Source organism: Puntigrus tetrazona, chromosome 2 (genome assembly GCF_018831695.1).
Source record: "Puntigrus tetrazona isolate hp1 chromosome 2, ASM1883169v1, whole genome shotgun sequence".
NCBI classification, from domain to species: domain Eukaryota; kingdom Metazoa; phylum Chordata; class Actinopteri; order Cypriniformes; family Cyprinidae; genus Puntigrus; species Puntigrus tetrazona.
In genome coordinates, this window is record NC_056700.1 from 21,687,648 (window position 1) to 21,708,846 (window position 21,199).

The window sequence follows — 21,199 nt, forward strand, 5'->3', positions numbered from 1 at the left end:
TTCATAGTAGAGACTTCTGAGTCTGGAATAACTTCACAGATTTAAATTTAGGCTAAAAAGGCCCTGTTCCGGTTCCCATTTAGCGACACGACTGTAGATCTTGCATTAACAGGGCCGTACATGTAATTATCATTCTTTAAATGGAACAAGACTGAAATACCACCAACAACAACAGATTCACACCACAGCTGAAAATTAGCAGCAGATGCATAATCGACATTTATTGCTATGATCAATCGTAATTAAAAACCTTTCCTTTCCACTTTTTTAAGTACCTCGAATACAGCTGTCCAGCACCAGCACTGAATTTCAGGCAGTATGAAGTAGGTGTTGATACGCAGCCCCGTTAACAGATCAGTGTTTGTTAGTTATTCGAGCGGTTTCTAAAACAGGGCTTGGAGTCCTACGAGTCGCGTCTCCAGTGCGGTCTCCTCCAGCGGAGTGCCAGGATGTGGAGCGCTCTTGAGATTCAGTGATTTGCCGGAGGCGAAGGCCAGGCACAGTGAAATCAGGCAGCGTGGTACCCATCCCTGACAGGGCACTGTCCTTTGGGTTTACACTCTCTCAGCTCAGGAGAAATAAAAAGTTTGCCATTATAGAGCTCTCCGAATACGTTTAGAAATATAATTTTTTTTTTGTACAACAGTTCTATTTTAAAACAACTCAACACTGTAGCTAAAATACTGCACTATAGTAAAATATCCCCATCAACCTGCAACCTCATTGGTAAATAATGTGACCTAAGTGAATCGTGTCTTCCTCCTCACGAGGCTGTGTTACTCAGATGATGATTCAGTTAAATGCGACTGTACTAAACAAGGGCATGTTGTTTTTCTTCTTGGAAAACGGTGGCAGTTCCCAGCCATTAGTTCATGTCACGGTGGCTGAACTATGTGGTCCCGCTGTGTCCCTCTGAGAGCTCCAGCTAATGACTGAATGGAAAACATTCGTTCACATGTTGACGATTTGGTTTCTTCTTCTTCTTCTTCGGTGAGAGTTTTCAGGTGATGTGGCGTTTGGATGATTATAAAAACAGAAGCCGCAAGTCTTCAAGAGTAAAAATGTTTCATGCTGACCCTTTTCACGACGTCCCGTTCGTTTTTCTATTAAAAACAGATCGCTTCCTCGGAAACGTCCGTTTCGCCGAGAATGGTGTCTTGATAATCTAGATGGAGAGGAAAAAAACCATTGATGAACATGCTGAGAATTCATCTAAATGTATATCTAGTAATGAGCTCTGTGCAGGTTCAGTGTGAGTGATTGTGTGTCGCTCTTGAGTTTATACCCGTCACACGCTCTTCAGGTGAAAAACTAGCGGCCTCCGCTTGCATTCACAAGACCATGGAAATCCTCCCAAGCTCTGGAAGATCACACACAACATATGTACATTAATATCGTCCACTACAAATAAAAACAATAAGAACGAGGAGGAAAAACTAATACTAATGGACAATTCTATTCTCAAGTAAATGGATACACAATACTCACATTAATAAATTAGTCATTATATATTTTTTTGAATTTAGTTAAATATTTGTAAAAATTTAGTAACACTGTAATATTCCTTCAAAGCTGATGCACTTTACCTCATATATATATATATATATATATATATATATATATATATATATATATATATATATATATATATATATATATATATATATATATATACACACACGTAAATATATGCTTCTTTCAATTATTCCCCAAAAAACCAAGGCTGCATTTATTTGATTAAAAAACAACTATATTGTAAGAATTATTCTTTAAAATGTAATAAATTCCTTTGTTTTCAGCAGAGGTTTCAGCATCATTACTTCAGTGTCTCATGATCCTTCAGAAATCATTCTAATATGCCGATTTGCTTCTCATTTATTATTATCATCAATGTTGAAGACAGTTGTGTTGCATAATGTTTTTGTTGAAGCCATGCTACGTTTTTTTTATTCCAGTATTCCTTGACGAATAAACGGTTCAAATGAAAAGAACTTATTTAAAATAGAATCTTCTGTAACATTATAAATGAAACATTTTTTGGACCATCTTCACTGATTAAAAAAGTCGTTCAAATCTAACTGTCCCCAAACTTCTAAAAGGTATTAGACATACACACATAAATAACTGAGTGTGTTGCGTTACTCACTTGATGCTATCGGTGTGTGTTTTATACTCCATAATGGTATTAGGAGGCAGGTTGAGGACTCTGCGTAACGTGTCTCTAATGCGAGCAGTGGTGGCCTGGTCACTGGCCGTCTTATTCCAGATAGAAATGATATCCTCCTTCGAACAAAAGCACATTTTTTATTGCAATACAGAAAAAGCTACTATAACAGCTCCACCCATGAACACGAAATGAGCCGTCAATTTTCTGTATGCAACTAATTTTTATTAGCACGTTTTTAAAAAGAAACAAACTATACTGCAGTACCTGGAAGCGAACAGAAACCACAGCCCCACAGATCTCCTCGCCCACCATGAACTGCTCGCCCAGCATCGCCAAGATCAGATTCTCCCAGCAGCGTGACGCCAGGCCTTTCCGAAGCCGGATGATCCATTTGCCTCCACTCTTATTAGCATCATCCTACAAACGCAACACGATCCAAATTCTATAATCTGTCATTAGGAGAAGAAGCACACGTGCATGTGAACTAACAACCCTCACCTCCCACATGGGTTTGATTCCTTCCTTAAACAGGTGGAAATCGCTGTGACCAGTCAGATCACCCGGTCGGATCATGTGACTATAAAAACGCCAGAACTGCTCCACCTACAAACACAGGCAGGGCAGCTGTTGAACTGTCAATCACGCGGTCACGTGACCTGCAGTAATGCAGTCTAACTTCATGCTTGAACCTTCGTTACTCGAGTCTGAGTAAATATGTGCGTCCGCAGGGTTACCGAAGCAAAGCTGCCGATCTGTTTGATGTTCTGTTCGTAGCTCTGTGTGCTGGCTGGCCGTCCTGGTGTACGGCGAGAATACCAGAACGTGTAGTTGTACTGAAGAGGGTGCTCACCGGCCCCCGGGACCACCGCCTGAAGATGTGGAGCAGCTCGCAGTTATACTGAACAGCCTATTATAATTTACACATGATTTCTTTTGGCCCGTTTATTCATCGGTCTATACCTTTCTCTTGGTAGTGTTCGAGTCGTTCTCCTCTTCGTCATTTTTTTCCTTCTCCCCGTCTTTCGGTGAGCTGTTGTCCTGGTCGTGATCTCCGCTGTCGTCATCTTTCAGGCTTAAAAAGACAAGACTGTCAATTAGACACATCCACAGTATGATATTTTTATCACTTTGGCTTCACTCGGGAAATAACTGCAGTGGCAATTATATAAAACACACTAAAAATATGGTCAATGTTTTGTATGATCCACACGAATATATTTTTAAATGCAACTCATTTCAGTGATGACAAAGCTGAATTTTTAGCAGTCGTTACTTTAGTCTTCAGTGTCATACAATCCTTCAGAAATCACTCTAATACACTGCTAAACATTTCTTAATATGTTGAAATGGTTATGTTAAAACTGTTTTTGCTCTTCAACTGAAGGCTAAAGACTTCCATCACAGGAATAAAATACATTCAAATAGAAACCCATTATTTTAAACTGACATAATAGTTACTGTTTGCACTGTATTTCATCAAATAGCCTAAATGCAGCTTTGGTGAGCTTCAGAGATGCTGTTCAAAACACTGACTTATCTTAATTATTTGACAGGTTGTATATGTACATTATTTACTAACCAATTACCACTGTACATGAAAAACAGTAACAGTGCATTTAGCGTGCATACGTGGTGTAATATTATACAGTACATTCAATTTATAGAAAAGCATATTCCTAGATTAGATAATGCAAGCAGCTTTTCAACCATCCCAGTACTTTTTGTAAAGGTAACGAAATGTCAGGGGATCATTAAGTCATTATATTGTTATAAAACTCGACTTTATAAGAGAAAAGTCAGAGGCCTGTCCGAGTTTGCAGAAACAGACTGCACTACCTTATTTGACCCTGCGCTTAATGGTCACGAGAAGTTTGCAAACATAAAGCACGCTGCTTACGTAATACACGATTATATACAGCGCTTTCGTTTTCACGTGCCATGTATAGTAGTGTGTTTCGCTTCTGCACAGCCCCTCGCGTGTTTATTACCAGCCTACACCGCCACATGTCACTCGAGCAGACTGCAGAGAAGAGTTGGAGCCGGGGTCGCGGAGCACCTGCCCCCGCTGCTCACACACGCGTTCCCGGTGATCCGTCCTCGGCCTGGAGGCCCTGCGCGTGCAGAACCGGCTCTAGAATCGGTCGTCTGCATGCTGCATTAACCGCACGCATTAAAACACAATCCATCACAAAACCCTAGGAGTCCAATCGCGCAACTAAACATGGTGACCTCCCAGCTCATGCCAAGGCTTGTAGACACACCTCTTTTCCTCCCCCTCTTTTCTGTCTCTCCTGAGTTCTAGGGACGCTTGAAAAGCATGCATTTGCATTCACGCACGACTAATCCCCGCTAACGTGCAGCGTCGTTGCGATTACTCACGCGTCAAATTTGTTGTTCATTATTTTCTAGGTGAGTGTCTGTATCCGCTCTCGCGCCGACGGCAGCCCCGTCAATTCCGCAGCAACGGCGGCGCGCGCTAGTGGTGGGGCGGGAGCGCGCGTCTCACCGTTGTGGGTGACGCGCACGCTGTACACTTGGTGGATATACTGTATGTGTTTTGTACAGTAAATATTATACTGTAATAATATTATACAGTAAATATATATACTGTAAATATTTTGGACAGTTTTGGAAATAAGAGTGAAAAATGAAAGTGATAATACTTTAATAATGGATAACTAAATAATGAAAAAGTTTGCTTTTTATATGTAAACATATATTTTTTCAAAAATCACATTTATTATGTTAGCAAGTTTTTTAGTGTCTTGTTTAAGTCACTGGGAAATAGTGTTGTCATATAATTTCATACAAAATAAATTTGTGTACATAATATGTATGTAATGTGTCTATTTTTATGTATATATTTATATATTATATAAATGTATTTTTATAATAATGAATTTATTATATATTTATTATATATGTATATATATATAATCTAAATTTAATATAAAAATATGTAAATCATTTTTAAATATATACTGTATGTGTGTGTATTCATATATGCACATAATATACATAGTACACACATATATTATGTAAACTTTTGGATGAGATTAATTGCGATTAATCTTTTGACAGCACAAAAAAATATTTTTAATTAAGATCGAATATAAATAATCGTTCATTGAAAAAAGTTGTACACACATCTCAGTTATGAGTGTAAAACAATTCAAAATGTTTTAAGAATGTTTTGCAATGCATTCAAACAAAGTAGGATTCAAGTATTTAAATTCAAAATAATTTAATGCATATTCCTACACACAGACACACACAAGGGAGGAAAGGGTCACAGCAGTGAATTTGCTTTACATAACAAGTCATTGTGTGGCGGCACTAGGCACTGGATCAGGGTGGGCAGTGACGCTACAAGTTCGTCACTAGTGCAGCACTAACAGGCCTGCGGACCCTGACACACAGGCTATTAGCGCTCACAGAGGGGCCGACAGGGCAGCGACTGCGTGCGGGGCTCCAACTCTGCGGCACACTTCAGAGAGAGCTGGAGCTTCAGTAGAGCCGCCGAGCCTCCCACTTATTCCATCTACCCAGTCTACCCTTCTCTGGCCAAAAATTCCCCCTTCTTTATTCTTCTTCTTCTATCTTCTGCATCCTTATTTTCTCTCTCTTTCAGTATTTTCTAATACATATTTTTATTTTTATGTGAATGTAAAAGTGTTTTTGTTGTTCTTGATATTCCAGTTAATTAAACACTTAAAAATGAAAGGTGCTTCTTGGATATTTTTACCTTACTTGTGAGCCTGGACCACAAAGCCAGTCTAGGTTGACTCAATATTCAGACAATGACTTTTAACGAGTCTGAATAATGAGTCTAACTAATTTTGTATAATTAGGAAATACTGAGGTCACATGACCCTGATCTGACATGTTTCTCAAGGAGCGTTTGTTGGAAAACTAGTCAACCACTGTGACAAATTCCTAAACAGGATCATTTATCCACTGCTGGTGGGTTTTGGTAGCTGACTGTGGTGATCGGCATCGATGGCTCCTGTTAGAGTGGACAGGGCTCTAGAGGTCAACATGCTGCTCATCATCTGAGGATGGAAGGCAACACTTTCATCTCAACATGAGCATGTGATCCACTTCCCCAGATTATCGTCTCATTACAGAGACACAGGAGACCTGTGAGAGGAAAGCCAAAGAGATGAGAGCATATTACAAAACCAACTGTACAAGCAAACGAGAAATAATCATTTAGAAGGCTGGTAAAAAACAAAAATATAAATGTATATTAATAAATGCTCGTGATCGATTAATTGCAATTATAAAAGTTTTTGTTTACATAATATGTGTAGGTGTACTGTGTGTATTTATTACATTTAAATGCACACATTTAATGCACACACATACAATATATATATATATATATATATATATATATATATATATATATATATATTTATATATATATATATATATTTAAAAATAATTTTATATATATATATAATATTTCGTAACAGTTTTCTTAAATATATTCATGCATTTGTTCGTATTTATATATACACATTACAAAAACAGTACACATACATATACACATTTACACAGTAAACAAGCCTATCTTCTGATTTTCCTGTTTTTTCTGAGTGACGCACAACCAAGCCAATCAAATGTAACAACCTTACAATTATGTCTCAGCGCTAGCTGGATGCAAAACAAAGAGAAGACTGAGGCTGCTCTTTCAAAACAACACAGATTCAGCTACATAATGAGCTTAAATGATCATATTCTTGTGATGTTGGCTGCCAGAATCAATGTAATACAGCTTCAAATTAGAAAGAGGAAGTTACCTTGTGGCAAAATTTTATATATATCTTGTGTAAAGTTTCAATTCAAGTGGAGTTTGTTTCAAACTGAGGAACTCTAAATGCTTTTTTGAAATGCAAGAAAAACAGTAAAAACCTACTACAAAATAGTATTTATTCATCAGTAGAATTTGTTTATTTATGATTATTTAATATCTCTGACAAAATGATTGGTAATGCCTTGTTTTTTAATTTAAAATTTTGCTCATGGCTTGAATTAACTTGGATACATTGCTCAAAAAAACCAACATGACTTTCTATCTTCTGTGAAGCATAGTTTCGGTTCCCTTTGACTTCCATTGTATTAAAATACAATAGAAATTCAATGGGAACTGAAACTGTTTAGTTACCAATATTCTTCAAAATTAAAAAAAAAAAAGAAAGTCATGCAGGTTTAAAACAACATGAGAATGAAAAAATCATGACAAAATGTAATTCTGGGAAACTATTTCTTAAAAATGAGTTGAAAGATCATTACCTCCTGAACAACGTGGCCCAGAAGCTCTTGACTCTGAACTGCTTTCCTGAGGAAGTTGACAACATTAGTACAAGAGTCAAAGATTTTTCAACTAGCAGCAATTTCTTGACATGAATTTACGTTTTACCTCTTTTATCTGACCTTTTAAAAATAAATAAAATAACAGTGAATTTACCAGTTTATAAGACTATCTAAATACATAAGATTTTATGTCTACGGCTTTAATACATTTTTCACTGATATTTTTCACGAAGATTTTTCTTAGGACAGCTGAACGGAGTATAGGTGGAGTGCTTACCGATGTATCCTGCGTGTAAAAGTCAGGGTGAAGTGAGCGCTGAGTTCTGGCTGGTAGGTGGAAGGAATTACGACGTACTCGCCCGGCTGTAGACGGCAAAACACGCTGACTTCCTGGGAGTGGGCATGAGGTACACAGCTAACCACTGGAGACGTGGCACAAGGGGTTAACAGGGACTCACCATCAGGTACCTGGAGACACACACATTTAAATATCACAAAGGCATATGAAAAAAGATTCACTATTGAATGTTAGACATCCAAACCTATTATAACTAATACTGTAAATAGAACGGTTATGACTAGAACCGGACGCTTTTGACACAAACACAGATTTTCAGCAGTTTAGTCTTCAAAACTGATTATCAATAAGGTATGCAACATTCCTGACCTTATAAATATGGAAGCCGATGGCATGGAGGGAATTTTCAGGCCTGTGTTGTCGTAGAGTGACCTTTGTGTTGTTACCTCCAGGGTCATAGGTCACAGTAAGGGGTATATTAGGGTTGAGTCCATGTGTGGAGAAGTTGCGACTTCCTCCAGCAGTAGAACCAGGGGACCAACAGCTGTGAGAGCTAATGGTTTCCCACTCGCCTTCTGAACAGTGCTGAACAGGAGGGGATTTCATCACACTGGAGAGAAACACAGATATTTTGGACCAATGAGATGCAGTATTTAGATGTGGTCTGTTGATGACCACTATTAATTATTAATTATTAAATCATTATTACATACATGGCAGTTCAAAGGTGCACATTTTGTTTTTATGTTTTGTTCAGGGATGCATCAACTTGATCATAAGTAACACTTTAATTTTTTTATAATACACATTTATTTTGCATATGCATATATTAATTATCTGCACATACAATATATAGTATATTACATATTACTGTTTTACTGTATTTTTTTGATAAAATAAATGCAGCCTTAGTAAGCATCCACTTTTAGTAAACCAAAAAAAGAAACATTACCAAACCCAAACTTATGATCTATACAAAAGCTTCAATAAAGTTACTTTTGCCTGTGTGCAGTCACCTGAGAGAAGCGGGGCAGGAAGAATAAACTCTCAGAAGGAACCGTCCCTCCGCTCCCTGCAGGAAGGTACTGGGCACCAGCAGGTAGAAACCAGGATTCAGGTGAGCGTGTAGCACCACTTCCCGATCGTACGTGTGCGTGTGCGACACAAGCGGTGGCTTGTTAAGCATCCGATTCAGGTTAAAGTGTTTCTTCTCCACCTATGCAACGTTACAAATAAGCATTACCTAACGTAATATTTTCAAACAAACAAAAAAGATTGTTTAGTGATTCTCTAACCTTCCACATATGTAGCGCAATGGCCTGGAGGTGCGGGTGCTGCAGACCGCCACCCTCTGCTGGTGAGTCAGGACACCCGTACTGTAGCAACGAGAGCAACACTTCCCCTCTCTCGCACACTTTTATCCAGAACTTAGGGTTAATGCTAAAAGTGCTGTTATTGCGGCAACCACCCGCAGAGTGACCTTTGACCCAACGGCCTCCAATCTGGTGGCTGTGAGTTAGATAGCTTCCTACATGAAGGGAAATATATATATATATATATATATATATATATATATATATATATTTTTATAAAGTTAAAATATTCACTAGATATTAAATAAATGTATATTACGTATAAGGTAGAAAGGGACTGGTCGTGTAAATGCTTTCAAGAATGCATGGACCAAAGATGCCCAGGAACCACAGGCCAAATTGATTTGAACCGTAATGCTATATTGCAAGAAGAACAAAAAAAAGCTTATGCTTTTTTCTTTTTATATTTCAGCTTTAAACAAGCGAATGTGAGAAAAAATAAAAACCTAAACAGTTTACATTTTTAAACAGTTTAAACAGCTGTAAAATGTGATACATTTTCATGTAATATAGCTGCATTTAGTGTTGGCACGAGGCCTGCAACCAAAATTTGTACCTTTTATACTACTTTTTATACTTTTGGCACCTCTCGTATAGACCATACCCGTGTAGATGCTTTGGAGGTGTCCTGCCTCATTGACAGGAGAGCCCACTGTGACCTCATCAAACTCATGCTGGAATTCTGCTTCGTCCATCCAGAATTCGCCCTCTGCCGTGCGGCCCAGTAAAGCCTGAGCGCAGGAGGGCTCCAGAGAAGGCCAACCTGATCCACTGTACAGAGACAGAGAAAAAAAACGGTCATACAGAAGTTGCATTTCCACTATAAGCAATTCATCAAAGTAAATTAATGAATAATGATCTCCACATGTAACACATAAAGAAACAATAAATAAACATGAATATATTTGAAAGAAAAACAAGGTAGGTTTTATAGGGACACTTAATGTAATTAATAATTTAAGAATAATAATGTTATTCATTTTGTCTAAAATAATTAATCACAAATTTTACAAAGGTAGATATTGTTTAAAGAATTGAAGTCCCCATTAATAGTCCGTATGTTTTAATTTAGGTGTTGATGTTTTTACAGCTTCTTTCTCAGCAATTCTGTCAAAAACAGGTTGATTTTGGACTATCTAATTACTTTTCATGAGCCTATCTTCTGATTTTCCCGTTTTTTCTGAGTGACGCACAACCAAGCCAATCAAATGTAACAACCTTACAATTATGTCTCGGCACTAGCTGGATGCAAAACAAAGAGAAGACTGAGGCGGCTCTTTCAAAACAACACAGATTCAACTACATAATGAGCTTAAATGATCATATTCTTGTGATGTTGGCTGCCAGAATTGATGTAATACAGCTTCAAATTAGAAAGGGGAGGTAGCCTTTCCCTATATGACGACATAAAGTGAAGTTTCCAAATTGGGCCGTCTGAGCCCAATGGGGGACCGTAGGCAGGCTAGAGGAATATTAATGTTGATAAACCTAATAAAGTGAAATTTTCATGCCATGGGACCTTTAACATTCTTTGTTCTTCAATAACGTAATCATAATAAATAACTAATTGTGTAACATTTATTTCTAATAAGTCATATATGGAAAATAAGGAATTTAACACACAAAACAAACCAAAAATGGACTCTATGAGAGGATTCAGCAGTTTCTCGCTCCATACCCCTCCTTCCAGACACCAGCCCAGCTCCTCCTGCCCCAGGGGTTTCGTATCCTGATCAGCTCCACTTGCTCTCCTGTAATCATTGTCACAATCGTCCACTCCATCACACTCATGGCGTGATATTGACCAAGCTCTGGGATACCTGCAGACAACAAACCTATAACTAGTCCTATTATAGTTCTTTGACAAAATACTTCCTATTGTATTATGTGAAAGATATCTTGAAAACTATAGAGCTGCCAGCAACAAAGTCAAATGAGAGCCTTTATAAAATCTGTAAACTATTAGCTATTGCTGCTGCAGTCTACAGTCATTAGTTGATTGATATTGTCAATTAAAACCATTAAAAAAATAATGGTTATTAAAATAAATGTTAACCGAAATAAAATAATATACAAATTACAAGCTAAATTAAATTATTAAATGTTTTAAATAAAATAAAAGAGATAAACTACAAAAAAACTTGACTAAAACTAATATAAAAATTAAATGTGAAAATATGAACGTAAATTTTTTTTAATAAAAACTGTAATACTCAAATTTGTTCGGTTCCCATTACTGTATTCATGTAATAAATGTGTCAAAGGTTGTCAATTATGACAAGTTCAATTCAGCTATAAGCTCCTATTTAGAGATCAGAAAACAGTGGGGAAAAAAGTCAGTGGTCACTTTTTCTCTCACCTGTGGAGGCGCTGTGGACACAGCAGCTGATGGCACATCGCTCCTTCAGCTCCAGTGAGAGATCAGATAGTTTGGTACCATTAGGTTTGTGTTGAGTCTGGGAGTCGTTGGGCTGTCGTGGAGACTCCGCTTCCTTTAGACTCCATCGTACCGCTATGGTTCCGCTCAAGTCCACAACTGCCTCACATACCTGCCCCGCCCACAAACGCTCGTACGAACCACGTAACCTAGCGTGAACAACAATTAACAACCTCTCAATTATTATTCTTTGCTTTATAGTTACATTTTTAACTACACCAAATGATTCCACTTACTTGGCATAGGCTTTCTCCAAAAGTGCTACCCAGAATGCCCTAGGGCTCTGGCATCGCGAAAAGCAGAGAGTGTCATTGATACAGGGTAGTCGGTCATCCACCCGTACCTCTATCCAGAGCCCATTCTGCCAGAACTGGAACCGGAACTCACCGCGGTAAACGCGGTCACCCCACAAAGGCTGTTCCGGAGGAAACACCTGTTAACAAACACAAAAACATTTTAAAAGATACACCTAAAGACTATGTATGGACTAATGCAACAACAAAGCACAACAGTGTTGTCTTAATGTTTTAGAATAAGTCTAATATTTGAAATATGAGCAAGGTTTCATGCTATGTAACTGGTATATTCAAAGCTGCAGTCCGTACGTTTTGCTTCTTTGTAGCTATATCTGCAAATTACAATTGCAATTTATTTTTTATTTTTATGTGTGGGGTTGTACTCTGTAATTTGTACTAGCTGTCAGCAAGCCTGCTCTTGAAATATATGACCCAAATAAAAATTGTTACCATATACTGTCATTTCAACAAGTAAGTAACAAGTCTGCCATGTTTGTTCTGACCAACTGAGCAAAAAAACATTACCTTAAATTGCGCTACCAATAGTAATTTAATCTAACAATCGATTAGCTCATATGAAATCATGCAAATTATTATTATCGTTATACTTTATTGTCAAACTATTCATGTTATTATACTATGAGTATAATGAGTATTAGCATGCAGATTAAGTCTAATCCCACCATTAAAATTCCATATTAAGAAATTCTTTTTGTGTGACCATCTGTAATCACATTTAAAATTGAAATATAATTTAATTTCATTGACGCGTGTTTCATATAATACTTTCTGCATTACGATTCGCCAACAAAATTATTTTTTGACATTTGAGCTGCTTTGAGAAGAGGCTATAAACCATCCATCACCTGCAGGATCCTCACATATGAGAGCCTAGTAGCCATGACAACTGCTTTATGTTTACAGACAGGGAACATGCAAGTTGCAGGTTTTATTTCCATTTAAGGTGAAATATCTCTCACATTAAACCTGACAGTGTTTACCTTGTTTAGATGGTGCTGGTTCTTGAGTAGCATGGAGCAGGCGCAGAGCAACCAGCAGTCTCCCAGAATGCCTTGCTTTGGGTGGGCCGCCGCAGGCTCATCAGGGAAGAGTTGAGGATGCTCGCAGATCTCCTAAAATATATGCAAGAAAAAAGTACCTCGAAGTTGGTTTGTTACAAATCTACATTGTAAGGCCAATGCTGCATTGGAAAAGTAGATACTATATGTGGTTTGAAACAACCATTAAAAAAGCGCTGATATTTGACATTACTTTACATCATAAATGACTATGTATGCAAAGGTTTCTTGCGTCAATAATTACAGGCATTCATTTATTATGTTTTCTTCGTAAGAGCACCTGTGTGGCAGAATGTTACCTAGTCTTGCTAACACAAAATCAAATCTAGCTAAATGAAAATCAGTTCTTATAGGTCTTTATAGGTGCTCGTTGGAAACGCACGTTTTCTACAGGAAAACAGAACGTTACCTGTGGGCGGAGCCATGTGACATCGCCCAACAATTTGGGGAGGGGCGTGGTGTAGTCACAGAAGAGTGAAGAGTCGTCAGCAGGAAAGTCCGGATCCGCGAACATCCCATGATGCTCACGCGTCTCCATGGCAACCGGACCCGCTTCACTTCCGAAAGAAGCAACGTTTGCAGTAACAATCACATATCTGTGACAATATGAGCGTGCTGTGCGTTTTTAAGACTTAAACACAGCTGAAAAGAATCAGCGTTACCTACAGCAATGCCATTATCTTAGCTTGTTCCTTCAACTAAAGTATGTACCAGTTTAATGTTTCAGCTACGCATAAGTTACAACACTAGTGTTAAAGACGGCTCTTAACGGTCATTTCGACTCTCCAGAATCTATTTTAGGGACAAACATGTTCAGATACAAACATCAGTGTCAGCGTTGATCATTAAATCATCCAAACGGACCGTCAGGTCGGCTGGGTTGCTAACCCGTCAAACATACTGCCGGCGGTTTTGAATGAGGCGGAAAAATAAAGCATCAGAGTGCAATAAAATCCATAACGCAATCGCATGAGATGACTCCGGGGTCGCTAAAGCACAAAAGGTGCATTCAAAGAGATAAAAACACTGCACCAAAACAACTCATCTCATAACCGGAAGGACGCGCACGAGGCGGACAGCGCTGTCATCCGGGGCGGAGGAGCTCTGCGCAGGCGCGCCCTCCAGCGGAGCTCTGCAGAACTGACAGTATTACAGAAAAGCAGTAACAATAACTATTCAGTGTTTTTGTTGTTGTTGTTGTTTTTGTTGTTTCTCAGCATCCTAATAAGACTTAATTTAAAATAAATGTCTGAAAACATAACACTTATTAGCCTGTTCATAGTAATGTGCATTTCTACATTTCATGTTACTTAGTAGTAATACTGTATAACGGCCAAGTGTTTTTACTACACTCAACTTCCTAACATAAAAAAAAGATTGTAAATCATTTACAGGCAACTAGTTAGTTTTTATAGTTTTTTTGCCCCCGTGGACTAAATGTGCATACAGTATGAGACAGACACTGAAAGTAGGCTTGAAAGGAACTTTATTGTGTCAAAATTGTTCGATTATAATGAAAATGACGCTACAAGTGAGGAACAGTCTTACAGACACACCCCTTCTGTAAAGTACGGCCTCCTCCGTGCTGTATAAATAATCATCCAAAAGATTTGAAGGATGCAGAGGCTCTTCTACTGAGGACCTTCAATCTGAGGTAGGATGAGTTGAAATGTCTGTTGAATATTATAGATGTCTTCAAATATTTTTTTATATTGTACATTATGGTTATTAATTACATTTACTACACTGAATAAAATATTACTATTTTTTATTTAATCCAATGTATTACATTTAAATCAAGCAAGCTAGCTATTGACACATCAGAATTAACACGTTCTTGAAATTTAAAATTAATGTTGAAGGTTTGGATGATAAAATATTTTTCGTGTGGATATAACAGTAAGCAATCACTCCAATGTAAATTTTTGTATGGACTAAAAAAAGTGTACACAGAGTGGCTCCGTGTCACTTTCTGATCTATCTGATCTGATTTGTATTTTTTCTATTTATTTTTTAGTTTCCCAAATTATCTTAATAAAAATGCCACAACAGTAAAAATTCTATATTGTCAATATTTCTTTAATTTAAATATTAAAGTTTGTCCAGTTTGTAAATAATAATATTAAAAACTATAGCATTTTGCAGTCATTAAATCACCTGCTTATGATCCAATTCTATTCACAACTAAAGTCAGTATTTTGTTTCTTGATTAAGATTTTGCCATGGGTGCCACGAGACTCTGCTTCCTGCTCTTCTGCCTCTTCCTGGTGAGCGTCTCTTCTTTGAGAAAACTTAAAGATATTCATGACTTAAAAAACATTACATATGCCAGGTCTGCGCCACGTCATGGACTCCAATTATTGTTCTGGTTTGCCCAAAAAGTTGTGACCGTTGATCAGAGCAACATTCTCATCCTCGATTCCAATTTCGATCCTAGTAGAGGTGACTTTGGATTCCACCATTACAGCAACAGAGAAGTCATTCTCCCCTCATTGAGCTCCTGGCAGAGTTACTATTCGGTTGGCAATTTAAAATCTCCTGGAGCCAAAGCACTGCCAGCCTATGTGCAGAAGTATTACAGAAACACCAATGTGCCGGAAAGAAACATGGACAGGCTCATTATCTCTGTGAAACAAAACAAGCCAAACAAGATACTCGGCGTGTTTATAACGGCGTACGACCTTCACAAGAACGACTTTAATTATGAGAACACTTATGAGATCGATCCTGCTCTGCTCTTGCAAATTGGGGACCCTTATAACTGCACTGTTGATGAGAGCAACATACCACGTAATACAGAAGACACAGAATATGACAGATGCCTTGAGTTTCTGAAAGAGATGGGATACAGCAGCGATGACTGCAAACACAGTCATATCAGCCGCAGAAAGAAACGCTCGCCCTATTTGCAATGCAATGCATATGAAGGAGTTAAACTAGAGATAAAAGCAACTACAGGAGGTTTCGCGAAACTCCTGTGGGAGATGCCTGCTAAAATTATGGAAAATTCCAAATATGTATACATCGAAATCTGCCAAAACACTCGTTCCAGTGAAACTAATGAAGTTCATACGGAGGTCAGGAAACAGCTGAATATTTACGAACCGTCTGGGGTTATAGATACTTCTGTTTCCACGAATGATGGTCTCCAACCTCGACTGCGACTGTACCCATCGCTTTTTGATTTTCAGTTTACTAATCCATATATTTGGTATGGGCCAGAGTTTGACGGAGCTAATAAAGTGATCCCCGCTAGAATAAAGGGGTTTGATGCTAGTCTGCAGCTCTGCGCTGAAGACGGAAAAGCCAGCGCTCGACTCTACATCAAGAAAACCTTCAGCGACTGGAAAAATGTTCTTTTCTACTCATGGGTGGGCTTCTATAAAAATTCACAAGACAAAAACGATGACTATTCAACGTATCAGTATGCTGATAGGTTTGCTAAGGTCGAAAACTCTATCACACACAATTATGATATTTACCAGTATAATACCAGTTTAGCTATTGTTCCTGGAGTTCAAATCCGTTTTCTGTTGGACAAAAAATATGACAAAGTTTTAGCACAAACTACGCCCTGGGAGGGTGTTGAAGCAGTGACAATATTACCATCAGATTGTGGCACACCGAGTCCTAGTCTTCAGCCTAAAATCACATCAAACATGCCAGAATTCTTTTATGGACCAGAGTATGATAATATCGGTCTGCAGCTATTCACTGAGGATGGTAATGCTTGTGCTCGACTTTATGTTAAGAAGACCTTCGCAGATTGGAAAGATACTTTCTACTACTCATGGGTGGGATTCTACACTAGTTCACAAGACCAAAATAATGGCTATTACACGTATAGCTATGTTGTGAAGTTTGAAAAGATGGCGGATGGTAATGATAATTATGATATTTATCAATACAAATCCAAACTGGCTATTGCGCCTGGAGTACAGATACGTTTCCTGAAAGACAAAAGTTCTGATAACGTATTAATTAAAACTGAGCCCTGGAAGAACGGTAAATAAATCAGCTTTTGGCAATTCATAAAAGAAAGTGAGGTGATGTAACGATAACAGTAAAAATTCATTTGAACTTTTTTAACATTAGTGAGTCTTTACATTCATCAACATCTGTAACAAACTGCTGTCCGCGTGCTGACATGAATAACCATTAACCGACAGTTCTAGCATGCACTGAATTTAATTGTACCGCATAATATGCAATAGCCTTGCTCTGTTTGTTGTATTATCTCACCCACAATCTCTATTAAAATGCATCTGATGAAAGTGACCTCAGTCTGTGTCCTGTTAGATATTTCAATGAAAAATAATAATCCCAAAAAAAATAAGATCGTCTGATCAAGTGAACCAAAACTGAATAATAGCAGCAATGTTTTGTGAATTAGGTTTTTTTGAATTTTGGAAAATGTCACATGTCACATGATTAGTTTATTGATTATATACAGTATATATATATATATATATATATATATATATATATATATATATATATATATATATATATATATATATATATGTGTGTGTGTGTGTGTGTGTGTGTGTGTGTATGTATGTATGAATTAACTATTTATCTATTTATTGTATATTTGTTTTTATTTATTGACATTACACTGCCCCATCGATGATCAGAAATATTAGTTAAAGAAGAGCTAGCAAAATATTCAATAGATTTTTTTTATTGTAATATTTATATTTTTAATTAATTGTAACAAATAAAACCTAACAGCTACCAGTCAGAAACTGACCCTTCACCTTGCTGGTTAGTTTAGTTCAACCCACAAAAATAAGCTAAAGGGGCAAGTTTTTTTTCCTTGACCATATAAGGCACCTCATAAAATGTGGCATAAAATGTACCTCAGCACTTTTGATGAATGCTGTTTTTCATTTTGTAATTTAAAAAAAAAAAAAAAATTCTACTTCTACTCATATTTTGCTCAAACTAAATTAGCAAATTTCTTTTCTATAGTAACATGCACCATCATCCAGCACATGCTAAACTCACATCTCATGTTACAATTTAAAAAAAAAAAGTCATCCTACTCTATGTGAGATGTTTAATGTTTATAACTAAAAACATAACTCGATACATAACTTCATAGGAACAAGAAATCTCAATATCAGCACAAACTCACAGCCAACTTGGCCATTGCATCTGTTTCCTAATGGACAAAGGTTAGTACAAACAGAGCCCTAGAGTAGTGTTTAAAGTCTCCTCATTAATAAATTATGTTAAAACATTTTTAACATGTGGGATAGGCCTACCAGACCACAAGGTGAGTCTTCATGTCACATGTCCATTTTTTCTTTCTAAAGAAAATGTGCCAGGTTCTGCACAACTAAATCACAAACTAAATTAACCAGCTGGGTTAATTAAGGGATACTTAACTCCTGTTGACTGAACAAATGACTTTCAGAGTATTTTACATGCTCATTTTTTAATGAAAGAGGAACACAAGTTCCTCTTTCATAAAAACAAGGATGTCGGATGTTTTTAAATTTATCCGCTGACAACAGATCACCAGTCAGGACTCTGCAGGTCATCGCACCCATTTCAATCATTTAACATCTGTGCAAAGGACAGAATAAAAGCCAAAGACCTGTATTTTGTTTTAACTAAGTTGATGTCCCATGTTCCCTTTTTGACATTAAAAACATTAAAAACAGCAACTACTGTGGCAGAACCTTTGAACCTCTTAGATTCACTGTTTCCCAAAAATAATGCAATAAACCAGAGGAAATGACCTTAAAGGTTATGGCTGTTTGCAAACACAATTACATTAGCAGTTGTCATGAATTATAAATACCCCAAGTTCAGGGTAAAGAGTTCATCATTAATCCTCATGTTCAATCCCAACTTCTATTATGACCTACAAGCCATTTTTTAATGCTTTTTTAATAAAGGTAACAGTAGAACAAGTGGTAGAGGGTTTTAAAACTTGCGCTCATCTTTATTAAGGAGACCAGAATTTCAATAATTGAAAAGAAGCCTTCTGTTAGGGTTGTTTTTTTACAGTTTACATGGCAACCAGTATTTCACATCCAAAGGTATGGGTAAAACAAAGTAACACAGTGACTTGTGAAATTTACACCACTCAAATTTGGACACTGAATATTTTTAGATCCCTTTTATGTTGAATAAAATGCCTTGGTTTAGTACCACCAACAACGAACGTACATGGTCTACCAGTTTTTGAAGGACTGACCCCGGAGGCCGTAAAGGAACTGAAACAAGCTACCAACTTAGTGCTATACTTACCACCAAGCATACTGCTCGAGCAGTCGGGAATGGTGTCGGTTGAGAACCACCTTTATTGGATGCCCTGATATCCAAAGATAAACTTTTTTGTGAGTCATTCACAGCTGTTGTGGAGAAATTTCGGGCAAGACAGTCGATGTTTGGTACCAAAACAGCAGTCTGTTGCTTTCCACCAGCTCATCCCACGCAGTCCAAGGAAGACAGAGGAACATCAGATGCTCCCACTGTCGGATTTATGAGCTTTGTAGAAGCAGAAGTTGTGTACCACTTGGTTTAGACAGCATGAGTTAAACCCAGTTTACTGCCCTGTTGGTTTATTGATGGAGTTTCTCCAAAGTCATTTTACGGAAGGAGTGACAGCTGTCACTCTCAAAGTATGTGGCAGCCATATCTGCGAGTCTGAGGACTCAACTGAGACCTTTTTGCCCTTCGCGAATACCATCCTGGGATCCTGGGATGTGTCTATCCTGTTCTAACCATTGGGAATCCTGACTCTAAAAACAGTGAAGCAAATCAAGAGGATTTACAAGTGCTTTCTATTTTACCTTTAAGTATGGATTTTGCACAAGGATTGGTTAAAGTTTTGCTAAAGTTTTGCGGCCGAGGCCTGTTTATGTACCAAAGGTCACTTCAAATCCTTTTTGCTTCCAGCAGGTGGTCTTAAAAGATTTCTAACCCATGGAGGCAGGGCCAGGGAGCCTAGGTCTTTGTCCTCTAAGAGCTCTGAAGATCTATGTGAAGCATATGGCATAATGGCATGAATTCGACCAAAAAGAGAGGTTGTGCGGTGTTACGATCCCAAGATGGACTAGGGGTGTATGGGTCACACACTTAAATTTAAAAGACATTGGTAGGCTGAATATCCCACACTGGTTACAACCAAAGCGATGACACGAGACGCTGAATGAGGTGATTTATTTACAATGAATATGAAAGTGCAAAAGAAATAATACTAATTAAAGAAAAACATTTACATAAAGGAAACATTTCAAGTGTAAAGCAGAACAGATAGAAAGACTGGCTATTGGTGCGGCTGAAAATAAACCAAAAAGCCAATCTAACTACAAACAAGCTCCCCTTTAAAACTGACCTAAGAAAAACAAAAGAAAAGGAAAAAGAAAATCTTCAACGTCCAGGACGTCCTAAACTGCTCTTCTTAAGAAGTACATAGGTTGGCACGCACCACCTTACCTAGTGTATCTCTAGACAAAGAATCACCTAAATGTTGGGATGTAAACCACGTGGCTTGCTTTCCTTAGCCAGTCTTTCTGCCACCAACAATGTCAACCATTTACAAAATGAGTCTCAAACAAAAAAAAAAAACCCATCAGTCTCTAAACTAGGCTTTTAAAACCCAGTTGAGAATGGCGATTGGTTGAAGCCTGAGCAATGGACCACTATCTGCACAAATCAGGAGAGCAGACTGACAGGATTGGTTGAAATGCTGGCATGTGAGGCAACCAATCAGGGAAGCAGGACGACAGGATTGGTTGGACTACGGGGATGAAAGGCAACCAATCAGCAGCGACAACAAGGGATAAACTGAAATAAAGCAGAAAACAACATACAAGAAAACCCAATAACGTTCCATAACGTAACAGCGGTCACCAAACAGCGCATAGCTTGTATGATATTTATCAGTACAAGTCACATTTGGTCATTGCTCCTGGAGTGCTTCCTTTTTTAGCAAAATCTAAACACTGGTAGGGTGCTAAAGAGCCACAATATTACTATCAGATTGTGGCAAGCAGAATCTGGACCTTCAGTCGAAATTCTCATAATTTTCAATGCGCTCTTTTAAAAAATATAACACATATGAACTAACATATGTTACAATTTGCTAACAATTTACTGCCAATGTCCCGATATGCATGACAATTAACACATTGTGGTTGCACTTTATTTTACAGTATGTGTACTTACATGTGTACTTACCTAGGAAAGTATTTTAATATGAGAAAGCTAC

At 37.7% G+C, this 21,199-nt stretch overlaps 3 protein-coding genes across 4 annotated transcripts; 1 reads left to right on the forward strand and 2 right to left on the reverse strand.

The window, feature by feature from the left end:
• Window positions 1–195: 195 nt before the first annotated feature.
• On the reverse strand, window positions 196–4,686 carry eif4e2 (eukaryotic translation initiation factor 4E family member 2). Its single transcript, XM_043223846.1, has 8 exons — window positions 4,547–4,686; window positions 3,128–3,239; window positions 2,902–3,036; window positions 2,666–2,770; window positions 2,432–2,584; window positions 2,147–2,283; window positions 1,286–1,360; window positions 196–1,165 (listed from the first exon to the last, which is right to left on the reverse strand). The coding sequence occupies exons 1-7, from the start codon at window positions 4,564–4,566 to the stop codon at window positions 1,312–1,314; spliced, it is 711 nt and encodes a 236-aa protein (XP_043079781.1). The 5' UTR covers window positions 4,567–4,686; the 3' UTR covers window positions 196–1,165; window positions 1,286–1,311.
• Window positions 4,687–5,394: 708 nt separating this feature from the next.
• On the reverse strand, window positions 5,395–14,067 carry capn10 (calpain 10). The gene is made up of 12 exons (XM_043223553.1): window positions 13,379–14,067; window positions 12,892–13,023; window positions 11,831–12,027; window positions 11,517–11,743; window positions 10,836–10,977; window positions 9,762–9,928; window positions 9,080–9,312; window positions 8,801–9,000; window positions 8,154–8,394; window positions 7,764–7,954; window positions 7,466–7,511; window positions 5,395–6,307 (listed from the first exon to the last, which is right to left on the reverse strand). Exons 1-12 carry the CDS (start codon window positions 13,505–13,507, stop codon window positions 6,278–6,280), a joined length of 1,935 nt encoding a protein of 644 aa, XP_043079488.1. The 5' UTR covers window positions 13,508–14,067; the 3' UTR covers window positions 5,395–6,277.
• A 376-nt stretch (window positions 14,068–14,443) lies between these two features.
• On the forward strand, window positions 14,444–17,247 carry LOC122355713. 2 transcript variants are annotated; one of them, XM_043254274.1, is made up of 3 exons: window positions 14,447–14,623; window positions 15,184–16,340; window positions 16,764–17,247. In XM_043254274.1, exons 2-3 carry the CDS (start codon window positions 15,192–15,194, stop codon window positions 16,980–16,982), a joined length of 1,368 nt encoding a protein of 455 aa, XP_043110209.1. In that variant the 5' UTR covers window positions 14,447–14,623; window positions 15,184–15,191; the 3' UTR covers window positions 16,983–17,247. The 2 variants fall into 2 exon arrangements, with proteins under 2 accessions (XP_043110202.1, XP_043110209.1); XM_043254267.1 differs by having other exon boundaries at window positions 14,444–14,623; window positions 15,184–17,247.
• The last annotated feature ends 3,952 nt before the right edge of the window (window positions 17,248–21,199 follow it).